Source organism: Solea senegalensis, unplaced genomic scaffold, assembly GCF_019176455.1.
Source record: "Solea senegalensis isolate Sse05_10M unplaced genomic scaffold, IFAPA_SoseM_1 scf7180000013394, whole genome shotgun sequence".
NCBI classification, from domain to species: Eukaryota; Metazoa; Chordata; class Actinopteri; order Pleuronectiformes; family Soleidae; genus Solea; species Solea senegalensis.
This window is the reverse complement of record NW_025320816.1, coordinates 26,225-51,321: the sequence shown is the minus strand read 5'-3', so window position 1 is coordinate 51,321 and position 25,097 is coordinate 26,225. Positions and strand designations below refer to the sequence as shown.

At 41.4% G+C, this 25,097-nt stretch overlaps 1 protein-coding gene across 1 annotated transcript in view; it reads left to right on the top strand.

Annotated features, from left to right (window-relative positions):
• Positions 1-6,291: 6,291 nt before the first annotated feature.
• Positions 6,292-25,097, top strand: part of shank2b (SH3 and multiple ankyrin repeat domains 2b) — a 36,704-nt gene continuing 17,898 nt past the window's right edge. Inside the window, exons 1-5 of the mRNA XM_044015402.1 lie at positions 6,292-6,505; positions 9,754-9,878; positions 23,291-23,426; positions 24,226-24,306; positions 24,430-24,438. Coding sequence (XP_043871337.1) covers positions 6,334-6,505; positions 9,754-9,878; positions 23,291-23,426; positions 24,226-24,306; positions 24,430-24,438 — 523 coding nt within the window. The 5' untranslated portion in view covers positions 6,292-6,333. The remainder of the gene's footprint in view (positions 6,506-9,753; positions 9,879-23,290; positions 23,427-24,225; positions 24,307-24,429; positions 24,439-25,097) is intronic.

Here is a 25,097-nt window from a genome sequence, read left to right as displayed (position 1 = left end):
AGATGTGATGCGGCAGGATTAAACCATTCTTAGACACGCTTTGTTTGGGTTCAGGTTTGAACCCTGGAGAGCACTCGAGGAGCTATGTATGACACACACACACACACACACACAGAATGCTTTTCTGTCAGTAAAAGAGACTGATTGTGAAACCTCAACAGTGCTGAGCTCATAAATTTAAAACAAACCCATTATTTTCATAGAATTTCCTCAGTGTTGCACGACAAGTCTAAAAAGTAATGTAATCTGTGGGAAATACGTTCTTTTCAAAACATAATTGACAAACATTTTGACATTTTTTCTGGGTTGCATATAAGACAGAGATGCACACATTGTTATTATTATAGCAGTTACAGTATAAGCAGCCACTGCGTGCTTTTTACACAGCACACAAATATGAATACTTTATGTTGACATTCCTTTATGCATATGCATGACTGCACTCACGTACTATATATACACACACACTCTCACACACACGTACACTTGCACCATACTCACACTCCATGTATGCACCATCTGTATTGATCTGTGACCATGGAAACCAGCTGGCTGCAGTCAGACAGCAGTTGCTATGGAGTGTGATCATATTGTGTGTGTGTGTGTGTGTGCGTGTGTACAGCCCTATTCTCTCTCTTTCCATTTCTCTTCACTTCATTTGTTTACTCTCTCCTCCGCTCTTCTTCTTCTCTTAGTGTAAAAATGGCGATAAACTGTTTTCTCTTTTTCGGCTGATGGTCTTGCCTCACTCCTTTCCTTCCCTCCTTCCCTCCTTCCCTCCTTCCCTCTCGTACTGTGGACATTGAATAGGGGCAGAGAAAAGAAGAAAGAAAAAAAAATGTTCCTGCAAAGATGACAAGATGTAAGCCAGATCAGAGGAGATGGAGTTTCTGTGAAAGTGTGACAGCTGGTGTGAGAGCGAGAGAGAGAGAGAGGAAAGGAGGAGGACTCTTCACTAAGGAGGTCACGTGTGTGTGTGTGTGTGTGTGTGTGTGTGTGTGTGTGCGTGCGTGTCTACCTATCTATCTATAAAGCAACTTTTTAAGTGACATTATCTCACTGTAGTATTCACTGTTTCATTTTGCAGAGGTACTACAGTGAGACGAATGCTCACAGTGTATATGCTGGCCTGACAAGGACCTTGAATACATTTCTTTAATTGTATCTTAGTGGGAAGGAGGAGGAGGAGGAGGAGGAGGAGGTGGTTGGCCTTTAGACACCACTGTGTGTTTCCCATTTTCAGACCCGCTCGTCATTGCTGTCATTAAGCAACATTAAACAGACAGTTGTAGGAGACAATTTTTTTTTACGTCACAACACACAGGAGTTGTTGATCCACCGCTGCTTGCGTCCATCGGTAAGGTCAAATGTGTCCTTTGGTGACACTGGTGTCCGAAATCCGTCTTTTTGGAATTGCCTTAAGTGGCACAAAACTTACCAAATGATGCAGCAGTACACCAGCTCTGAGAACTCTGGTTTTCTCTGTGGACTGTGTTGTGGTAGAGTAATAGGTCTACAAATGGCAATTTCCAGCCAGTCTATTGGTGACATAAAGTGGTGAACTTTTCTTTGTGTAGTTTTTAGTGTTTATTTCTACTTCACTGCGGTGACTGAAACTGATGGTCATGAGTGTCCACAAATTCATTTCCACAAAGGTTTCCAGCAGCATTGAGCGACATGTAAAGTGATGCATTTGTTTACGAACCGGAACGTCAAATGTTGATCTTGTTCTGCTGTGATTTGGCAGATTCGCGAGCGGACCGAGCTGACAGGCGGAAGCTCTTCAGACACTACACTGTGGGCTCGTATGACAGCTTTGATGCATCCAGGTAAATCCTCACACACACACACGCACACACAGATACAGTATATATGTTAAATACACATGCATTACACTCCACTGTCAAAATTCTCTTTCTATCTAGTTGTTCAGCAAAAACTCAGATGAAAACCTGCCCTGCTCTTTAGAGAAATAAAGAAAAGTGATATTGGTCTATAAAAGCCTTGGTCATGACTTGGTCTTGGTCTATAAAACCTTGGTCATGACTTGGTCTTGGTCTATAAAAGCCTTGGTCATGACTTGGTCTTGGTCTATAAAAGCCTTGGTCATGACTTGGTCTTGGTCTATAAAAGCCTTGGTCATGACTTGGTCTTCCAAGCGATACTGAAATGTGACGTCGGCAGACGGTCGGCCACTGATTGGTCAGAGAGTGTCGTCACTGGAAGATTAATGAGTGCGACGTCCGACATGAGAATCAAACAGATCAATGCCGAACTATAGATCAGTTGAAAAGACTTAAAAAAGTCCTAAAAACATGTGTTGACCAACATTTAGCAAGGACATCTCTAAAATCTTAATATTTAACAAAGGACTCTGGTGTATTAAGTGAGAGCACTGCCGAAATCACAACCTGTTCAGTAGTGTTTTATGGAAAACAATGTACCTGATACCCAACTGAGTAGAGTCAAGTGTAGTAGAGCCACGTAGTGTTATGAAATCATCATGAAATGTGATGAAGGACACTGTGACATCAAGCCTATTACTCAGGTGGACTTGATTGAAGATGATTGTTTTTCTAGTACATTTCCAATATGGGTCAAGGTGAACCGTTTCTCACCTAGCACTGTAACAAAGAGCCCCATGTGACGCTGAACGTCCAGGGGAAATCTCTGCTGTAAATTAAACCTGGATAAAAGCTGAGCCACTGCAAGTTCACTTTTCTATCACAATGTTTTACCTGATCAAAATTTCAATTTGTGTTTTTGAAGACGATTTTTCAAAGCTTCACTTCACGTCATTCATTTGCTCTTTAAACATTTATAATTGCTTTTAAGTGGCAGCAGCTGCCGTTGAATGTTGCATGAGGCCGATTCAGGAACCCTCCTGCTGGTCTTTGTGTTCCAGCGGTGGAACAGACAAATCCTGGCAAATGCACAAAAGGAGTCAGTTTGATTGGATGGCTAAAGTTTGGCTCGGCAACATATTTTGAGATCGTTGACATTCTGATGTTGTGGGACGTTTGTGACATTGTAAGGACATTCAGAATTTGTGAAAGAGTTGTAGGGGCATTCTAACATGTGAGGACATCCTGACATTGTCAGCAGGTTGTGACAACTTTGGGACATTCTGACATTCTGAGGACTTATTGTGAGAACGTTCTGATATCGTAAATAGCATCAGACTTTGTGAGGGTGTTCTGATGTGACCCCATGTTGAGGACTTACTGATGTTGTGATAGTGTTGCGGGGGGCTGTCTGATGTCGTGGGGACTGTCTGACGTAATAAGAATGCCTGACATTGTGGGGGAATTTGTTCTTGAAGCTCTTGCAGCTTCAAGTGTCTGTTTCATGGTTTGGTTTCCGATTGGAATCAGGTTTACATTGTGTAGTTAATCATTTAGTTGGTTGAAGTCATGATGGTTTTGTGTCTGCGATTCAACTCACAATTATAGCAAGATATGTGAATGTACTGTATGTGTGTGTAATGGTAGATAACCTTCAGTGTGTCAGCAGTGTGGGTCTCCTTCGTCTCTAGACAGATTGCGTTGCTAAGGGAACTGTTGCTAGGATGGCAGTTGCACCTCTCTCTTCTTTATTCTCCCTCTCTCTGTCTTTCTCTCTCTCTCTCTCTCTTTCTCTTTCTCTCATCCCACATGTCTATTCAGTGTAATCCTTGCACCTAATATAACCTGGATGATGCACCTCACAGCAAACACCTCAGTCCTGAGCAGCAAACTTGGCCATGGAGCTGAAGCTGCTTTCACAGCGGACTGTGCTTCACCACATAGATGAAGCCAGTTGATGTTGCTGCACCAGACCTGGACATGGCTACTGCAGGAAGTGAGAGACAAAACGTGCCTTTTCAAGACCAGTGGTTCAGGTTAAAAAAAAACAAAAAACATTCATAGCCATGATGACACATCAGGTTAGACAGTCAGTAAAAAGAAAAATAAGCCACTGCACATAGAGATCAGTCACTGCATGGAGTTAAACTGCAGCTGTAGCAGGAGGTGTGGAAAGGCAACCACAGCTGGTACTTTCACTGTGAGATAAACACAAGCAACTAGGAGTCACGGTGTCATGCTATGTGTTTCCCCATGTCTGCATTTCATGTTTTCTGTACAGAGAGAAGCAGAGGATTTCAGCACATTATTTACCTTTTATTGGACCTGAATTGTCTTGACAAAGAGACTGATCTGATCTATGAGCCTTCTCCAGATGTTTGGCCTCAATATTAACAGAATGCTGGATTTAGCAAATCAGATGACTTTCCCAGGGCTGCAGATGCATTGAGATTCCAAGTGAAACCACATCTGATCATGTCAATAATCACTAGGTTGCGTGGGATTGGAAATCATTTCTTGGTTGCAGTTTAGCTATAGATTTTTTTTCCTTCATATTTATTCCATGTGAGGGATAAAAGACTGAGTTTTTTCCAGACAACTTCATTTATTGATGGATAGTGTAACGTGAATAGTGAACAGTTTCACCAAGGCTACAAAATATGCCAGCGCTGTGAAGAGCAGTGATCACAGACCTACACTGTCCTGTCTCAGTGTGAGTCTGGTAACAGGTGTAAGAATGAAAGCTAAATGGAATTTTGACCCACTTTCTTTCACAATAAGGGAACACAATATTGTGTGTACATTGTGTTTAGATGGTAGGTAAACAATGAATGAGTCGGTCAGATCAATCAAATCAGTCAATCAGTAAGTGACATCACGCCAACTTGTTCTGACTGGCTTCTCTCTTCCTCACACACACACACACACACACACACACACACTGGTTTGTACTTATTAGGACACTAATAACAATGTGTCATCCGTAGGCATAACCAGTTAAAGCCTGGTCCCCATGAGGACTACTGGTTCTGACAAGGTCAGTGTTTATTGCACAAAAGGCCCTAAAGTGGTAACAAATACAAACACACACACAAAGGTTTGGGCAGCTATTCTTGTTAAATCTGATTAAGCCTATCAGCTCCGCATGACTCTCGATGTGTCTCTCAATACAGGGATGCTTCGATCTTGTGACACTCCTGGGCTGCACACAGGAAGTGATTCATTTTATGACAGAGGGCGACCCCGCTTTGTAAATAAAGCGAGGTCGCTGCAAACACAAATTTTAGTCAATAATTTGTTTTGTTTAATGTCATGTAAACACGTTAGCTCGACTAAAGTAGTCAGACTAACATACCTGGATAATATGATTCATAGTCCGATTACTCTTGCATGTATACACTTATTCGGACTGGAGTGCACGTGCACCTGTGCACCACAATTTCCTCCCTGGTATTCATGACCCAGAACTAGAAGAAGACCACGTATAAAGTGCAATAATGTTGCAGAAAATCGGTGTCTTTCTTTGGACAACACAGCAACCACGATCAAATTTGTATCTTGATAAAAATACGATTACCAGGTGCGAAACATAGAGAACCACAGCACGAACCATCTCACCGTCCATCCCGGTATTCGCTGTTTGATTTTCTGTGATGTAAACAGGTCAACAGGAAACCTGTTTTACTGCCTTAGCTCTATTTAACTGTGTATGTAAACATACATAATTTCTCTCCATGGAGACTTAAAAGAGGAAAGGGAAAAAACATTAACAAAAAAAAGTTACACCTTTAACCAGAGCCTCAGAAGTGAAGTCTCATTTAGAGATTGTGCTCACATGAGGACTAGTGCTTCTGAAGAAGTCAGTGTTTATTATACCAGAACAGGTCCTTAAGAGTTAAAACACACACATTCACACTCACACACACATACACCAAGACTCTGCCGCTCCCTCTCTCGCTCACTCTCCCTCCACCACACCGCTCCCCCCCCCAGCCCGGCGAGCCTCTCAGCCTCTCTCCCCGCCTCATCATGATCCATTAGCCGCTAAAACCACGCGCCTCATGTCGCTTCTCGTCGACGGCGCAACACTTTCTCACCGCCGGCCGGAGTCTCCGCGGCAGCGGCAGCGGGGGAACTAACGGCGCTGCGCAGGAACGGAGAGGCGGCAAACACCTGCGAGGGACTTTATCAGGGAGGGAGTTGTGGAGGGGGACTCTTCCGTATTCTTTTCGACGTCTCTCTCTCTCTCTCTCCCTCCCTCCCTCTCTCTCGCTGGGCTGTCTCTTCTCTGGAGATGCTGTCTCCCGGCTGCCGGGGCCGCTGTCACACCGCTTGATAAAGATAGAGGCCGCAGGAAGAAGAGAAGGAGGAGTGGGAGGAGGAGGAGGAGGAGGCAGCGGTGGTGGTGGTGGTGGTGTTGGTGGTGGTGGAGGAGTGGGGTCGGGGTTGCCCTGCCCTGCCCTGGCCGGACTAGCTCTCCACCAGCAGCATGAACCTCCACTCGGGCAGGGCGTCCGTGGCCATGCTGCGGATGATGGGCTGTGCTAACGGGCGCTCTGCTCGGCATGTCCTCCACAGTGACTGCGTGGTGGACGAGAAGACGGTGGTGCTGCAGAAGAAGGAGAACGAGGGCTTCGGCTTCGTGCTGCGCGGGGCCAAAGGTAGGACTTTTATTTTGTTAACTGCTCAGCTGCTTCCTGTTCTCTGTCGTGTCAATCATCCATCCAAACAGAGGCTGGACAAAGTGTGACAGTCTGTGTGTGTGATACGGGACTCGTGATTGTGTGTGAGTGTGTGTGAGAGATCATATAGACAGATGCTGTACCCCCCAACACACACACAACTTGTGTTTATGTCTTAGTGAGGACACATCATAGACAAAATGCACTCCTTCACACAAGATCCCGAAATGTGAAAAAAAATTTTTTATTATTACACAACAAAAGAAGAAAAAACAAACTAAAAGGATAAATAGACTTATCCATGAGGGATGGACCACTGTCCATTATGGGAAGCGACGTGTCCATCCTCATTAACGACTGAGACTAGGACCAAGGTGACAGAGTACAGCAAGGGAAGGACCGTGCACCTCCCGCACATCCCTTTTCCTAACCCCTAACAATAACCCAGTTCTAACCGTGACCCTAAAACCAGGTCTCAACCCGGCTGAAAAAGCCATTTAAAGTTGTTTGGCCTTGACAAAATGTCCCCACAAGGTCAAAATGTCCTCACAAAGATAGGTTTGTACGTTTCTTGGACCTCACATAGATAAGTTGTACACACACAAAGACACCAGAAACATGCAAAAAGAAAAACATAAAAACTTAATTTAATTGCACTGAAGCTTAACCAGAACTTAATCCCTAACTTAAAGGTAAATTCTGTACATTTTAGGTGAAATTATTTTTTATCAAAATTTAGTTTGAATTGTTTGTTTTTCATTACCACAGAATGATCTATTGACATTTTGAAACATCACCATGTTTTTACAACAGCCCACAATGAATATACTTAACTTATCTTTAGAGTTCTGATGCTCACTGAAGCCTCATTAGGAATGCTGGTCCTGACAAGGTCAGTGCTTATACCAGAAACAGTCATAACTAGCTCATGAATGCACGTGTACACACACACACACACACACACACACACACACACACACACAGTGCCAGTTAAGTTGCAGTGGCTTGTTTTATCGCTGTCAGGGATGCCGCTGATTGCACCCAGCCAACAATTGCCACTATATGTGTGTGTCTGTGTGCGCGTGTGTGTGTGTGTGTATGTGTTGTTTAGGGCCATTAAACATCAGCGATGACATCACAAGTGCCATCAAGAAAACATACCAATGTACCTGTCTTGTCTCCCCTCAACCATCACTGCATCATGACTTGTTGTGATGTGAGTTGCCCTATCTTGCCAGGTTGATATCTCACCAGGCCACGAGATTAGCTCTAAAAATAGTCCAGTTTATACTGCTGTATCGGTTTCTATGACGATGCTTGCCATGTCATAATCCACGTTGCATTCCACAACTGTGCAGCGCTGTTTGATTGGTTCTACACCCTGGTTATTGTGCAGGGGTAATTTTAGTAAATTTATGTTCCTGTCTTTTTTTTCTTCGTTGTTATTTTTTTTTAAAAGACACATAGAGGAAAGAGACGGAGGCAGAGACGGAGAGGGAGGAAACAGGGATTTAGGTTGGAAAACAAGAGGAATGTTCTAGTCATTCTGACACACACGCACAAATACACTCACAAATGCTGCTATCACCCCAGGGAATTGACCCAGCTGAGCTTATCATGCACGGGGTTGAACACACACACACACGCATGCGTTGATGCTCTAGCTGTCACATAAGCTCACATCCTCTTTTGCTCTCTGCATTTCTCCCTGTTTTTATTCTCTGCCTCTAACCCCCTTTCTCACTCACACACACATACACACAGATTTACACCTAAAGAAACATAGTCATCACAGTCATGTAAACATCTTCGCATGTGCTCCCGGGCTGTGTCTTCATGACTTTCAGAAAGTAACACTGGTTTCCTTGCAGCTATTATTTCTTTTATTTATTTGCCCTCCTTGAGAGCAAGGACGAGAAGGAGGAAAGGTCAGGCTGCAGCCATGTGTCGGGAGAGTGGTGGAGTGACAGTACAGTGCAGGCTGTGCGGTAAACTGATACGGAATAATTAGGACTTTAAAGGGAACCACTGCACTGGACTGCATAGTAATACGAAATAAGAATTATATGTACTTTAAGTCATCATCCCACTATTTATAAATGACCTGCCTTTTTGTGTCCGTTCCTTTATTTAACCTTGAGGCCACGTTTCCACTGCTGCCTCCATCAGTAAGTTCAGATGTCTTATTTTGTGACTGATGTGCTCCAAGTTCTTCATTCAGGTTTTCCCAAAGTGACACAAACTTGCCAAACAAGACAGCAGCAGCAGTAGTAGTAGTGCGGGTATAGCAGCTCCCATTGCCACAAACTCTCGAAACCACGAGATTAAGTGGCAAACATACTCTATATGAGTTTGATCGCGTTCTGGTGAAGCTTCATTTATGAAACGCAAATACAGCAGTACATATCTGACCATTTATTTTATGATGTACACTCTAAGTTATGGGTGTCAAACTCAAATAACCTGAGGGCCAATGAGCGACTAATCTGGTCATGAGGAGGCCGGTCTAGAGTAAAAAAGTGGGAAAACACAGCTGTTCAGTAGCAGGTGGGCAATATGAACTAAAACTTATATCACAATATTCCATCATGATGTCACAATAAAGATATTCACGATTATATTTCACAGAATTTCAATGTGAAAGTGCTTGTTCTGATATGGAACGATGTATATTTCAGCATAATGACATATTTATGATGCAAAATGAATCTATGGATATCAAAAACAGAGAAATAAAACTAAGTCAATAATAACATGGCCAACTGTTATGTGTAATAAATAATGTTGTTTAATGTTGAAGGCAATACATTTAATATTGTGATAATTACAAGCAAATGTCTTATTATTACTATTAAAAAAAAATATATTGCTAGCAAACATATTTAGTATTAAGTATTTAGTATTATGTGTTTAAACACCTGATATTAGGTGGTGGGCCGCATGTAACTTTGGGGGGCGCATGTGGCCCGTGGGCCACCAGTTTGACACCACTGCTCTAAGTTGACCGTAGGTGTGAGTGTGAGTGTGGATGGTTGGAGACCTGTCCAGCGTGTACACCTCGCCCTATGTCAGCTGGGATTGGCACCCGCGACCCTCATGTGGAGGATAAGCGATAGAAGATGGACGAACGAATGGATGGATGGACATTCCAGAGGAAGCAGAGCTTCCCTTGCTGTCTTAGAGCAATCGCCTCGGGTCCTGACTTTGTTTCATGTTCTGTATTACAGCGGACACGCCCATCGAGGAGTTTACTCCCACACCTGCCTTCCCCGCCCTGCAGTACCTGGAGTCGGTGGATGAGGGAGGAGTAGCGTGGCAGGCGGGACTCAGAACGGGGGACTTCCTCATAGAGGTAGGAGCTGTGCCACATTTATTTTGTATTCCCTGCATAGTTTTTCTTCCTGAAGCTGCCCGAGCGTGGTCTATAAAATGAGTGCTGACCGTCCCAGCAGCTCACACAAGTGAAGATGCATTCCTGGTGAAATGAAAGATACTGAACTTATTTGTTGACATGTATGTAGTTTGAAACAGCTGGCACTGATTTTCCATGTTACAACTATGGGTGACTCTTGTACTGTCAGTGTTGATGTCATGAGGAGCACAGATGCATTTTCGACGGCTTTTTATAGTCATAGCTTTTGAAATTTTGTCTTGGTTTCAAATGATTTTTCCAATTTAATTAGTTTGGCATGTGAGGTATTTGTTTCTCAGTAATATTCAAACACATCTAATCCTGTAAAACCTCAAAGACTGGTTAACTGTGCCTTTCATGGTTTCTGTGCGACTTCAGGAAATGAAGCTGGGTTGTGGCGGCTGTATTTGATCTCTTCCGAGTACTGCTGCTCGTGAAAATGACGTGAAATCACATGTATATGTTATTGGGGTATATAAGATAGAAATGATGAGTGTATTTAGTGTATCTGTCGGCACAAGATGGCAGAAGCAGGTGGATATAGTGGATTCATTTAAAATAACTTCAAGGCCCAGCAAAATATTAGAATCACCCAATGAATTTTACAAAAAAATTTCTTAAGTGGCTTAAAAAGTTGTTTTTTTAATGTCCTGCCACCGCTTGGGTTAAGTAACGTCAATTTACCAAGTGAGACAGCAGTAGATGATTTGGATTTCAGCCTTGCTTGTTTTGTAATGTCATCGAGGTCAGAAGTCAACATGCAGCTATGTCGTTTAAACTGTAATATCACATGTTTATCCCATACAAATGAATCTCAGTATTGTCATAGTCACTGTAATATGGCACAGCCCCAGTATGTTGTCATGCCTCAATCACTGACGTACGCTCACATATGAAAATCATATCACAGCTGCAGTGATCTGCAGAAAAAAAGCACTGTCTATTTTGAGTTTTTGGGTTTTTCTTTTGTGTAACTCTTTAATGACTGTGGGTGTGTAAGTGTGTGTGTGTGTGTGCTTGAGTATATGCGTGCACTGTGGATTGGTTCATTTTGTGTTTCTGTTAAATGGAGCATGAAATGAGTATCTGTGTCTGCAGCTCCTCCTCAGTGTCATCTCATCTCGCTCTCTCCTCGACTTTAGCCCATGTTTATCTCAGCCCCTTTGATGTACAGCATTTCCCCCTAAATTGATGTTGTTATTCCATCTTTTTTCGTATAAACCGAGACAAACGACGCCGTAAAGCCGCTGTGCAACGCCAGCCTTGTGGTGTGACGTAAAAATGACATTGCACGTTAGTTTGTGAACTCCTGTTTTGGAGCCCCCAGTTTAGCATTTTGTCCAGCACCATCTTAGTTTTTTGAACCAGAAGTCCGTCCTTTGGTTGTTAAGTTTCTGTAACAGTAGAACAATGATGCCTTCCGTCATCGCTCCAGTTCCTATACATTTATTTATTGAGCTGTGAGCTGTGATCATGAGCGCCAATGTGTTAAAGAAAATGCATCAAAGATCCTGAAAGTGTTTGATAAATTCACAGCTGCACAGCCTCCAGCTAGTTAGCTGTCCAAAGCTCATATTCTCTAATGAGCATGAGCAGAATATCACTGACAGCACTTTTTTACTTTGACCTTAGACTGCAGTTTGGAATCCAAACATCTCCTGAGAGGTAAAGTAACTTCAGATGATCGTTGCTGATGTTGTATTTAAGTATCAGTGTATAGAAGTGCAGCTCCAGCTGAAATAGTAGCCTTCGTGGCCTTACTCAAAAAAAAACCCACCAGGGCACTATTTTGTGATAGTGATTAGTTGAAGATCGTTCTAAATCATTAGTTATTAATCCGTTCTACCGTCATCCACCTCATTATCTTCTGTCTGCTTACAAATAAGATGACTTTAACACCTCACACAAGTGACCTGTTTTCATTTATTTTGGTGAATTTGGTCATTTGGAGGTGGTAGTAGGGATAGACATTTGGTGACAAAGTGAAATTACAGAAGATAACTGTACATTGCATTCATTTTGTTGGCAACAGAACAACATTAACCTGTTTTTAACAGGTAAATGTTAGTCTGTAAGACTTTTATGTGTCACCAAAATCAGTCTCTTATCCTTTTTACTTTTTACTTCAGTTATACGCAGTGGAGCTACAGCTAATAATGGCTCTGGAATGAGTCTGCAGGTGACTGCATGTAGGCAGATCACAAATGTTTCATTTCAGACATTGAATTTCTTTAGAATCCGTAATTCATGTCAAAATGAACCACATTTCAAACTGGGTGCAAACTGTCCCCTGGCACACGTTATACATATGTTACAAACGCAAGAAAAATACAACTAAAACCTACTCATTGTTTAATGATGAACCAAAATGCGAGTGGGCTAAACGTTAAATTCTCTCCTCAGAATCTACAAACATGGTGGTTGGAGTTGTGCATCCTGTCCTGTAGTAGTCAGGATACAGTGGTGATGCAGTTACCATGGCAGCCGATTGGCTCTAGTATATAATCCCTTCACAGAACCACCAGAGGAGCTGCAGTGAACACATTTTCAGTGCAGAGATGGATGTCATATTTACTTGACAGCCTCTCTGTGCTCTCTGTCTTCATGCTCTGATCACATGTGGAGGGTGACAATTAATTTGTTGTATGAACATTTAACAGATTTAAAATTGAAGGTTGGACATATTGGCGGACGTTAATTGAGTTTCATGTCACTGCGGAAGGACTTGAGCAAGACTCTTGCATCAGAGTTGTAATTATTGTATTTTCACAGTAGATTTCTTGAAATTCAAGAAACCTCTAAGTCCATTTGCTATGGATGTGTTGACATTTGGAGAATTGTGACTTGGATAAATGAGAATCCACGTGGAGCAGACATTAACGGTTGCACATTTTGAATACAGAACACTTCTACAAGGACATGGAAGCATATATTTGTCCATAAAAGCCCATATTTGGTGGTCTCTGGTACATTCTACTACCATTTATTCATCATCTATTCCCTGATCTTAATCGTTAATACATGCTGTGGTATTGTATTGTCACAAATGATTATGTATTTTAGGGACTACAATACAAAAGCCAAAGCAAAGCTATAAATCATGAATGTGTCAAAAAAACAGATTTTTGCAGGAAGACACATTTATTATATCATATTTTATATATGAAACACAATTTCAAACTAACTACTGTATCTGTAGCAGCGACAGTAATATTGGCAACAGAAAAGGTTGGTGCTCACTCAATACTGTAATATCAGTGATATACATGAACAGAGAAAGAGGAGCAGAGATTTAACTGTTTGCTGTCTTTACGGCTGCTGAGCTCCCTCTCTGCTGTTTGTCAGTAGACTGTGACAAAACAGATGAAAAGATTGCATCCTTACATGTTTGGTGTAGGGCTGGATGATAAAGCCCAAAAACGTTACATTTTAAAATGAGTCGATATTGAGAATAATTGCGATAAATTGTACATTTTTGCTGTTGAATTGTGGTTTTAAACTTTTTTTATGGACAGAAAACATCAAATACTGAAGCATAAATATGTCTCACATCAGTAAAACATTAATAATTGTGGTTAGGTTAAGGTTATGGTTAGGTTATTAACTGGTTATGGTTACGCTTTGTTTAGGCTCTCCAAATGAATGGAGGTCAATCAGTGTCCTAAGAAGACTAGGTGCACAGACCTGTGTGTGTGTGTGTGTGTGCGCGCGTGTGTTTGTTTGAACATCTGTTTTTGTGTCTGCACGAGTTTCCCTCTTTAACGTACATTAACTGAACAGATCCATTTGCATGCATGATTTAGGGCTTGGCGGAGCGTCGCCCTGTCATTGCCTCTCGCTGCTTGGCAGGAGGATGCTCGCACACTTTCAATACACAAACATTCGGATCACTTTCTTCAATGTGTGGGTGCTTGTCGTAGACCCCATCCGTGGGAACACTCGGCGTCAGCGGCTTTGTGTCAGTGCAGCTTGTTGACTTTGCCTTTGTAAGACGACTGAACGATGGATAGATAGTGTGAGTGTTGTGTTCAAACCACAACGGTGTTCGCTTTTGTGCTGATGCTGCTACACTTGAAAGGCCGAAGGTCATAGGTGACGTCTTTGTTGTGCACTTCTTGCCCTTCTTTTATTCACAGAGTGACACACACACACACACACACACACACGGGCTGAGCTCTGGTCATCATTACTGGCTGCCGTCCTCTGGGATCATCTAGCTGCTGTTCATTAAACCAATGGGTTTAAAATGAACAGAAGGAGCATTTCAAACACTGCGGCTTATAGGGCTGAACAATTATGGGAAAATATTGGTGCTGGGCAGCATAACCAAAAATGTATACAACGGTATTTTTTCACGAGTGAGTGCTTCAGTGAGAGAGAGGCGCAGCTGAGTGTGTGTCCGTTAACGTAATTGCATACATTCATGCTACTCTCAGGCGTGTTTTCTTATAAAGTTCTGGAGTAAATTGATTATTCCTGCAATTACCACCACAGGTACGTCTCCAGCTAAGAGGTCTGCAACCTCCAGTATCAGTAGAGCCATTTTTGACCCCTCTCCATCCACAGTATAATTAATCTGGAGCCGTGAAAACCTAGTTGACCCATAAAATAACCTAAGATCATGTAGAAAGTTTTACTTTTAAATATAATAACTAAAGTCTGTTGCATTTGTGAAATTTAAGAAGTACAAAGAAGTACACTTTTATTCATTTCATGTATATGTAGCTGTTGATAAAGGAAAACACACACACACCTATTTGTGTCCTTCCATTATTTGTGGAAAATTGATCAAATTAAAAGATGTTTAGATTTTATGTCGCTCATGCTTGAGAAGACCTGCTGGCATGAGTATGTGCATCCAAATGTGCACTTCTTCATGTACACATGAATTGAATTAGGTTTTTAAATACTGCATTTGACGTATACATAGGATTTGACGAATATTTTTAGTTGACAAAATGTTAAAAAAATATCACCTTGATCTCTAAATAAGAGGAGCTACAGGGAGCCACAGAAGAGCCACATGCAGCTCTTTTGGATGACTTGAGTTATGTTATACTGAAAAGTTTTATTGAACAGTGGTGCCAAAAAAAATCCCGTCTACTCTACCTTTAGAGTTGTGTGTGTGTCAGGTGTCTGCCATCATGAATCTCTTTGAGGACACACACAATCAGTCAGTCAGTCATGCAGTTCGCAGTCTTTCACATTTCACATTTTTATGGGTAGGATCAGTGAGAGAGGCTGAGGTTTATGTTAAGATTCAGCCGTAACATCTCCAAGGTACCTATGGAAACAAATCTCTTTTTTGTTATTATTTATTTATTTATTTTATTTTTATTTTTTTGTCCACTGACAGTGTGTCGTCCTGAAGGCACAATGATTCTACATGCGGTTAAATATAGAAGAAACCAGACAAACTGTCAGAAGTCTGCTGTTGCTGTCTGACCTCGTTTTTTTAGATTTCGCCCCTAGTTTTCGTCCTACAGTCGGTTTATAATACAACATTCATCCGTCCATACATCATCTACTTCTTTATCCTCCACGTGGGGGGGTTGCGGGGCCGCTGGCGCAACAATCTACAAATAAACATCTCTGAACACACACAGCCCGGGTTTGGTTCTGGCATTAGGTCGTGTCTCTGGGCTGAGATCCAACACAGGTAGGGTTGCGGGACCTTTCAGCCCTGAAAATTTGAACATGTCCATGTTGTGTGTCTTTATGAAAGACAATCAAGGACAGATCTGAGACAGCTCGCTACCTCCCAGCAAAAAGTTTGCCAACTATGATCCATGACACTGACGAATCTGGACGTGCAAAAGTACGGAGCGTAAATCATCAAGAGGATGAAGTGAAAGATAAGGGATAAATTACCTTAATAAAGTATCATACACAAAGCTTTGGACGCCATTGTTTATTTACAGTCTTCACCCTATGATCCTCTTAACGTCATCACATCAGTACTGATGATTGTGTGTAGTCTGTCATATCGTTCAGTCACGGCACAAATGTATGGGTCTGTGATTGCCGTCTTAACATACCGTATAGTCTGTTTATATTCAGTCTAGTGGTAGTAAAGGTGCACAAACACATTTGTGGTTTCTCCCTAACTTGTATTTGTCTTTTTAAGTTTTACGCATCTAAGAGAACAATTTCAAGATCAGCAAAAATGATTGGCTGTGATACATGTGACTGTATCCCGCTGAAACAGAGACTATATTCCTTCTCTAGTTGACTAGCGTTAGGACAATATGTACTGACCTGCTGATCCCAGCTAACAATTTCTTACCTTTTAGTTGCAGGAACGTTCCCTGTATGTTTGCCCTAGGTTGTCCTATGGTTGTCATGGGAAGTTTTCCTAAAGTTCTTCTAACGTTAGCTTTTGGTTGCACATTGGGATCCTAGAACATTATTCATTATTAATAATGTTACTTTTGTCACAACCTTCATTCAACCTTTGTAGAACATGCTTTTGGTGGCATTAACATATAACATAAACATTTGACTGAAGCGAGGTTATGATGTGGTAGCATCAATGGTTCTAGACAATGGTTCCAGATGGTTTGTTACATTTCAAGCAGTACAAACTCAGGTAATGGTAACGTAGCTAAAGATGGAGCGTTATGACTGCATTGGATTCATTTAACTTTATTTTGGGATTGGTCAAGTTTGAACAAAGACACTGTCCTTGCAATTTTCATATTTCTATAATTAGATGTCATTTTATGTCCACTGTTAAAACAGCTGCAACATAAAATGTGTTGTTTTCTGCTCATTATGGCGTTCATGAACATAGTCACACATATGCACACACCTTTGTGCTGCTGTTAATATTCACTGAAGCATCAAATATGTATTTATCCACGGCAGAAAATAGTGCCTAACAAATGCACTATTTACTCCTGTTTGACTGTTTGTAGTTACAGTGGCAGCTGCTTCAGGAAATAATTCAAAAGCATACGCTGGGTTGAGAACACAAGCTATGTAAACTAAATCAGTATCATTTCTAATATCTTGAAAAATAAAAACAATGTAATCCTATCTGTACAAACATCACGTTCCCTCGACATGTGTTTTCACAACAGTTGGAACAAACAACCTTGTTTACCAACTGTGGAAAAAAAGATTTGGGGAAAAATTCGATTTTGGTAATGTGATATTGGAGAAGAAACTAGCTATAGTCCTTTGTACAAAAAAAATGTTATTAACTGAGCTAAAACTAAGAAGCAGTGGATGAATCTTTTTGGTTTGGAGCATCGGTTTGATATTTGAAGCACATGACGAGCATCCTCACTCTATTAATTTCATCAGAGTATTATTGGATGGGTCGTAATGCTGATTAATTGGGAGGACATCAGAAAACAAGAGAGGCATCTTTATTTGATTAGTGGAGAACAGCTGTTCCTAGATCAGTGATGGCTTCATTGATTTGAAATGTTGTACCGCCTGCTTGTTTAAAGTCACTTCTTCACTTCTCAGTCAATCTTTTTTGAATTATTACTGAATATACTTGGGCTGGGTTTAAAAAAAAAAAAAGAAAAGGATTTTCCAAAGCATATTGACCGTCATTTGAAATCTGATATTGATTCAAAATCTACTTATATGCACACATCTTGTGAGACTTTTCCAAAAAACAGAGACTTGGCAAGAAGCTTCACGAGACAGCAACAGTCTCACGAGATTGTCATGTGAGACTATGTATTACCTGAAGAAATACTTCCTCTGGCTGCTTTTCAGAGCACATGTGACCAAAATATTTAGACTTTAATCTTTCCTAATGTCTGTCTACAAAGCCTGTGTTCTCTATCCGCACTTGAACTCATACTCGAGCGAGGATGACGTGGTCAAAACCAAACAAAGACCGAGAACATCTTTAATCTAATCTAGATATTCCTGTGACGGTGACAAACGAGGCGCCCAAGATGGTAATTACAGATGAAGGGAAATAGTTAAAGCGGGTTACAGTGGCTCTTTTTGAGTGCTTTCAATAGCCTGCTCCCGAATCTACTTTAGCGAACAATGTGTCCACAGAAAAAGTGCTGCTCCGACTACGAGATGGGAGCCTGATGGCAGCATTACTCCCTCTGTTAATTGAAAGTTTCAGACAAGTCAGCAGATATGATCCCAAGCTGTTTGGGTTTATGCGACACTCATTATTCATTTCCACAATGTCTGTGATATTCTTCTTCTTCTACAGACGTGTGGAAGATAGCAGTGATAACCACTTAAAAACCAGATTTATTTATATTCAATGACCTTTCATGGCCCACTAGGGGGCCACGGCCCACACTTTGGGAAACGCTGCACTACACTTTATTCGTTCTTCATATAAAGACAAACGTTACTTCTTATTCTTGTTTACAATCATTTAGTTAAACAGTATTAAAAAGCATTAATGTAACTACTTTGTGGTCAAATTATACTGTTAACAATACTGTACAATTTGCAGCATTAGTTTTGTGATTATCTCTTTCCTAACCAAGGAAACTGAAATATATGTGAATGAATATAAAATATCTATCTTAGATGGTAATGAATCAAATTCATTAAAAATCCAATTAAATAAAAAATGTAATCAAATTGATTCTAAGTCCAGGGAATAGGAACTAATTTGACTTAGAAAATCAGTGGTGATACCTAGGCTTGGTATATACACTGCATGTTGTGTGTTTATGTTTCTGCAGTATTTACTGCCTGCAACAGTAAATCTCTCTTCATAGACCCCAGGTTACATCTGGAGCTAATAATGGTTTGTCTCATATCAGCTGAGGGACTGAAGCAGAGACGGAGGCAGCACTTCCATCATTTTGAGATATAAAAAGGCCAAAGATGGTGATGGAGTTGAATATTGTTATTTAAAGCTCAGGTCTATAAGGTTGAAAAAGTTGTCAATATCTATTCTATTTTTTTTTATTAGCATTATATTTATTATTTTCTATATTCGTATAATCCTAGACATTCAAATTACCTTTACTTTTGACCATCTTTGTTGCTTCTGCCTTTTCCTTTTGTTCATAAACCACTGTTGTGTTCCTGTTTGGCTTTTCCGCTGCCATCGCCCCGTCCTAGTCTCTGATTGGCTTGGTCGACGAGAGTCGTTGCAACGCTGATCAAATGTCGCAGCTTGCCGCCCACCTTAAACACTTTTACACCAATCTATCAACCTCTTAGTGGAAATCAGGAGTCCCTCACACATGCTGCTGGGTGTACACAAACCCCACAAGTCAATGCACTGAGATGACATGATATTCAGTCTTAAAATAACTCGGGAGTGGAAGCGTTGTTTCCTATAAATAATTCATTTCTAGGTGCAGCGTGCAGAGAGCAGCATGCCTGAGTCCACTGTGCTCAGGGAGCGAAAAACAACAAACTGTCAAAATGAGGCTATCGACTAAATCCTTTAAGATGGCTGCAAAGACGTCCATTGACAAAAACACTCAGCGACATCCCCATTTAATGATGAATGGTATCATCCACTGTCCCCCCCACCAAAGCCCACCCCTCCTCACACGATAACATTCTTGGCACCAGTCCCACCTCCAGTGGTATCGCACAGCAACTGTCGCCTAGCAACCGGGGACATGTTGTTCCGTACTGTGTACACAGTCATAATGCAGCTTTTAAGAGCAGCGCTGAGCCGAGTCACAGGAGACTGAGGAATAGTTTGCTGGAGAGTGGAGGACGTCAGTGAGATGAGAGCGGGGGCTGCAGCGTGGCAGCGACCGCAGTCTAGTGACAGGGTGAAATGAGGGTCTGTGGAGTCCACGAGGCCAGGATGCAGAGTGTGCAGCCCGACACTGACGCCTTAGTGTGGTGTTACACCCTCAAGATGAGAGACTTTTAAGTATTTAACCCTTTGCTTTGAGGATAAGGAAAGGACTTTGCGGTGCAGCTGGATGCACGCAGTCTTATCCAGCTACAGCAGGATCGCTGATGTCATTTCCAGTCTACACAGAAGCTGTCGCAGCAGTAACCTTTGTCCTGGTTTAAGAACTGGTTTCTGCCTCCTCAGACTCTGAAGTTTTAAAATCCTGACGGATGGTGGATTCAGGTTCCATCAATATTAGAGGAAATTTCCTTTCCTCTAATCTCAAACATGCATGTGCTGCAAGCTTTTAAAAGAATGGAAATTCACATATTACTGGGTGTAGTTAAGACCTCACGTCTCTCACAAGACCTCTTAGGGAAGCGGTTATAAACTGAGGGGAGAGTGGTAGTGAGAGGCAGTGTATTTAAATAATCATGGATATTTATTTCAGCTTGGTTTTTATGTCAGGATCAATGTTTCTCCATCGATAGCACTGAAAACCATTGATTACGATGAGCAACATTCTAAGTTTGCTTCGGTTACCTTCACTCCACCAGTGTCTCCTTCATCCCGTGTAGATTTGTAATTAAGTGAGCATTTAGCCAAGTGACTAAAATCTATTTTTCTTGTATCCCTGTTATAGGGGTGGTCAAAATGTCCTCCTTGTGCAATAAGATAATCGATTCTCCAGGGCAAATATCGATAAATTGCCCCTGCCAGTTTGCTCAAATGAGGGGAAACTTTACCTGGCAGAAGAAGAGGGACTTTGCAGCGGGATGATTGTAGAGAAAGCTATGTTAAGAGAGGCCCCATCCACGTTCAGTACATAGACTTTATGCACATTATATGGTGAATAAACAGAGAAATCCTGCACTTTTTAACTTTTCACGGACATTAGGTTTTCTTTCTTTGAACAGTCACGTCAGGAATGGCTCCGTATCCACGCAGATAGTCTGGTACCGACTGATGTTCCAGACCTTTTCTCTGTGTTTGGGTTAAAACTTGAAGTTAACAAAAATGTGCGTGAGTGTGTGTCAGGTGGAGTGTATTTGTGTCTGTTGCTGCTTTTGTCACATGTTTTTTGGATGTGTGCCAGTAGGGTAATGGCTGCTATGAACCATCCATCAGTCCCTTCCACTCGTGCGTGTGAGCGGCTTATTTGTCTCTGTGGTCACTGGCTCACTGCTCTGTCCCCTGACTGCTCCTCTCTGACCTGGAGCCAGCCAGGAGAGTCAACAAGACTAATTCTGTCTGTCAGTGTCCTTACACTCCAGTATCACATTGTAGTCGTTACAATAACACATTTTTCTAATCTTCTTTCCATTCTCCAACCCACCAACGAGGGTGGATGTCTGAATAAATAAAAACACAAGCACGCGTGTATGTTTTATTGCAATAATATTGTTAATCACAGTTATATCGGTCGTGATAATTGCGACATGAGATATTCATGCCGTGCCATGCCTAAAGCAGACACTGTCTGTTTACATTAATGAGGACACATCAGCCGTTAACCCTCTCCTGCTCCGACAGGCTGGATTAGCTGCATGTGATTACTGATGTGATTATTGCGTGTGTGTGTGTGGGTCAGATTATAAATGATATATCACATTAGTGACTGTCAGCGAGCGAGGCGGGAGCATGTGCATCGCAGCAGATTTATTGAGATATCAGTTGCTGATGCTGTGCCGCCTGTGTTCGGCTAAATGGGGCGATGATGCTTAATGTTGTGGAACTGTTGTAATGGTTATGATGATGATGATCGCGTTTGTGTGTGTGTGTGTGCACACGTGCGTGACTAGACGACACGTTGTTCAGTCGCTCAATTAATCACACGCTCTAGTAGCCCTTTGTGTGTCTGTCGTGTGTTCACAGCATAATCAATACGTGTGGAAACTCGTCAATCACTAACGTGCTTGTAACGGATGGCGAGGCATTGATCGTCTGTCCAGGTAGGAGCAGACGATCAGAGCTCAATAAAGGTCCATTATTATTACCTTTTCATTTCAGCTCCTTACAAATAAAACTTAAATAACAAATGAAACTTCAGTTTCCAGTTAGAAAATAATGTCTACTAACAAGATAAAGTGACAAACATATTCTTAAAATGTGTTTAATGTTGATAGACTTTAATCTGGCACGGGTTTTATTAGGCAAGCTTTTTATTAAATTATGGCTGTGCAATTAATCGAAACTTTTCGAAGCGATTACAGTTGTCCGACTAGAACACACATTCAGTGGAATCCCCGTGTTAAACACACACAGCATGAGTAAAGATATATATATATATATATACAATATACACCAATTTATTTTAAGGTCACTTCAAAAGGTTAATTTCATATTTCTTTTTCAACGCCACTTTTTCATGTGCAATAAATTCCATTTGTTTCAAGTTCAAGTCCATGAGTAATTATTTGAAATAATGCTGATTTAAAATCCCAAATAATTGTGATTGTGAGTTTTTCCATAATCAAGCAAACAATCAAAATCTGTTTTTCAACCGCATACAAGCATACTTCAAAAAAACGGGACTGTCCCTTTAACTTGGACTATTAGTTCACTTGGTTTGACTCGAGAATTTAGGTCAACAAATTGTGTAGTTGAAGCCGGGAGCAGCAACATTTCGTTTCTTGTTATTGATCAATAATAACACCTGAGTTCCCGGCGACTGTAAATCCGACTGACAACCGTGACTTAGTGTTTTTGATTATTCTGGATTTTGCAACATTCTTTAAAAAAAAAAAAAAACAGTGATTAGTGCATGAAAGCTGTTGCTCTGATCTTTGTTCCACATGTCCTTTATCCCCTCATCACTGTGTGTGTGTGTGAGCGTGTGTCCATCCTTCTAGCATAGTTGCATAAGAGGGTTGAAGACAGTGCAGATTACATAAGGCTTCCCCTGTATGCTGGTGTCTTCATGTGTATGTGGAGTCTGAGAACCTCTGTGTGTGTGTGTGTGTGTGTGTGTGTGTGTGTGAGAGAGACAGACAGAGAGAGAGACAGGGACAGGGAAGACAAGGTCATGCTGAAACAGCTGTTTGCTCCTTTCTCTCTAATTAACAAAATGTCCGCTGTTGTGAAGTCAAAGCAGTGCTTGTTGGAGTCCAACGAGATGAAATAAACTCTGACTTTGAAAGTGATCCGATGCTTGTGTTCAGACATCACCGACGCGCCGCTAACAACACAGCGGAGACAGATCTGTTGACCCGCGTGGAGTTACATTTTAAACCAACTCCTGTCTGTTTAGCGGCTTTACGTTGCGGTTTTTGTTGTTTATTTATTCTTGTGTAAATAAATGATATTGTTTCTTCAAGCTGGTAGACAGCTACAGCCATTCTAATGATAAATTCAGTGACATGTGTTCTCCTTCAGTGCGTTAGGGTTAATAAAACAAAGAAATAAAGAATTTAAAATGCTCCGGTGTTGCTTCAAATATTTAAACACAGGCGCTAAATACGTACATGTGGCAGGATAAGGGTTTGGAAAAGCTCCTTTAATTCCTTGAGTTTCTGCTCATTTATGTGCTGCCGTGTGTTTGTCGCAGGTAAACCAGGAGAACGTGGTGAAGGTGGGTCACAGGCAGGTGGTCAACATGATCCGACAGGGAGGAAACCGGCTCCTCATCAAGGTCGTGACAGTGAGTCGGAATCTGGACCCAGACGACACGGCGCGCAAAAAAGGTACGACAGATGTGTGGAAAGTGTTTTCCTGGCACCGCCTATACAGTCACACCTTTAGTGACTCAGCTGTACACTCTGTTCATGGTGACAGTGACACACACACACACATCAGACCAGTTTCCCTCAGAAATGAGGCTGAACATCACTCGACGGAGGTGATTTACAGCTGCTCAGCTCATTTTGGCTCGAGTGATTTGATCACCAGAAGCTGTTTGGAGATTATTTATTCTCTGTGAAAGTTTTTACTAACAGTATTCGCCTACATGTTCATACAAACAGAGAAGGGCTGAAATACATTACCTGATTAATCGATTTTGAAGTTAATCAATCACTATTTTTAGTGGGGTTTGTTTTTAAGAATTTATTTTAACGTTTCTCTGATATATCAGCTTCTTAAATGTGAAATTCTTTGCCCCTTATAAGGAAGATTTTGGTTTGTGTACAAAACAAGACATTTGAGATCATCGTCATTTCCATGTTTGAAAAACACTAATCAACATTTTTCAACATTTTATGGACCAAATGATAACATGATTAATAATTGAGGGATTGTATGAAAATAATCGTTAGTTGCAGCTTAACAATTTCATTAACAACTATTCTAGTAAGATTGCGACTTTATTCTCATAATATTACGACTTTATTCTATGAAGTTTACGACTTTATACTTAAAGTTCAGTTTGGCCCTAATTTTTTTTTATTTTCTTGCTTGGGCTACCAAAATCCTTGGTTGACATTGAGTTACATTGCTCACAGGTAATAAACTTTGGTCACATCACTCTGACTCTGTTTCCCTCAGCTCCTCCACCACCAAAGAGAGCCCCCACCACTGCCCTGTCAATGCGCTCCAAGTCCATGACCTCTGAACTGGAGGAACTTGGTAAGAGCATCCTGGTTTTCATTTTACTCTCCTCGTGATGACGATGACGGCGTCTAACAGCGCCTCTCTCTTTTTTTCCTGTTCCTGTGTCTTACTCTCTTTGATTGGTTAATGTCTCTGTAGTGGATAAAGGTAAGCAGTTGATACTGCGCAACCTTCCGCTGTACATTTCACCCCTGAGTGCAACATCCATCGGCTCACAGTGGCTGAATGACATCGCTGCTCCATCACTTGATCACGTTTGCTTTAGTTTGCCTCATAAAGACAAGACGTCTTCTTTCTCTGTGTCCGGTCTCATTATGCATGAAGCGCACGAGCTTCAAAGTTTGCCGCTGCACACGTGAGCTGCTGCTGCTGCTGCTGCTGCTGCTGCATCAAGCAAATAATGTTACTATGACAACGTTTCTGTTTTATTTGTATTTGTGTGTGTGTGTGTGATGACGACAACGATTCTCTCACCTGGTGACAGACATGAGAGTCAGCAGAGGAAGAGACACGGTGGAAGAGAGCAGCATTAAACTAAATAAGATGAATTGTCACATCGAGTACAGTCATGAACATAAATGACAATTTATGTTATTTTACCTTTACTTTGCTACAGAATCGTCCTTTTTTCAGTATTTTTCTCCCGTTTCTCGCTCATTTTCTACTTGTGGTTGTCCACTAGTGACGAGTGAAGCTGATTAAGAACAAATATGGTCAGTTGTTTGTTCTGTCACTTACGGAGACAAACGTAAGGAACAAAGAAAGAGGCTTAAACTGGAGTTACTTCTGATCGTCAAGTCTCGACA